Source organism: Morone saxatilis, unplaced genomic scaffold (assembly GCF_004916995.1).
Source record: "Morone saxatilis isolate NCDOM2014 unplaced genomic scaffold, NCSU_SB_2.0 Contig0, whole genome shotgun sequence".
Taxonomy (NCBI): Eukaryota; Metazoa; Chordata; class Actinopteri; family Moronidae; genus Morone; species Morone saxatilis.
This window is the reverse complement of record NW_023339650.1, coordinates 20,732,211-20,733,220: the sequence shown is the minus strand read 5'-3', so window position 1 is coordinate 20,733,220 and position 1,010 is coordinate 20,732,211. Positions and strand designations below refer to the sequence as shown.

Sequence of the window (1,010 nt, the reverse complement as noted above, 5' to 3'; positions counted from 1 at the left end):
TGTTTCTGTTTCTGTTAATGTTAATCTACATAAGTATGACCTAGAAAAATGGGCTAACCCAAACAAACTCTTAGAGAGACACACGAACACACACAGAGAAGAGTACATGTAATAAACACTACATTCTGCAGGGACACACACACACACACATCCTGGAAAACCTGGAAGTTTAGACACAAGTCTTGATTACAATGACCAGATATCCTGGGAATAATCTATGTTGTCCTGGAACAATTTGAATTGTAATTTAGTAATTTATCTTCAAAAGAAGTAAAAAAAATAAAAATAACATAGCATTGAACATTTTCACTTTCTAGAAGATGAATTTTCTGTAAAATAAGATTTAAATTAAATTAATGTTACTTTTAAAGGAAAACTGTAGTAAACTACACTCGTCTGGGGTGAAAACAGCCATGAAAGTGAGCTAACACCTAACTCTAATGAACCTGAGACACTTCATCATGAATCCTGCATCATTACAAAAGGAGAAATAAAACTTGAGTTAAATGTGTCGATACTGTACCTACTGGTAAATTAAATGACAGCAAGTGCTGATAGTCCTGGAAAATGTCCTGAAAAGCTCCTGGAAAAAGATTTCTTAAAAAGATAAATACATAAATAAATACATCATTAAATTGACTTGCTTTTTCCCTCCGTGTGTGTTTAGGTGTTTCTGGTGAGGAAGATCACAGGGCCAGACGCCGGTCAGCTGTACGCCATGAAAGTCCTGAAGAAAGCAACACTGAAAGGTACAAAGTCGAGAGAGAGACAGAGGTGTTAGAGCGAGTGCCTCATGTACAAAGGGCCGAGTCCTTCCTGCAGCAGTCCGGGTTCAAATGCAAAAAAAAAATATTCTTTCTTTGACATGAAGTATGGCCATCAGGTAGAGCATGGGTGTGAAAGAGGAATAGATAAAAACAGCTCTTTCTGATTCTTATTTTCAGGTAATTAAACACTAATGAAAACACACCTGTGGATAGATCCTCCTCAATGTGACACACTGGACCTTT

At 36.7% G+C, this 1,010-nt stretch overlaps 1 protein-coding gene across 1 annotated transcript in view; it reads left to right on the top strand.

Moving 5' to 3' along the window:
* Window positions 1-1,010, top strand: part of LOC118335040 (ribosomal protein S6 kinase alpha-3-like) — a gene marked incomplete at its 5' end in the record, with an annotated part of 15,311 nt that overhangs the window by 451 nt on the left and 13,850 nt on the right. The window contains 1 exon segment of the mRNA XM_035671253.1: window positions 668-749. Coding sequence (XP_035527146.1) covers window positions 668-749 — 82 coding nt within the window.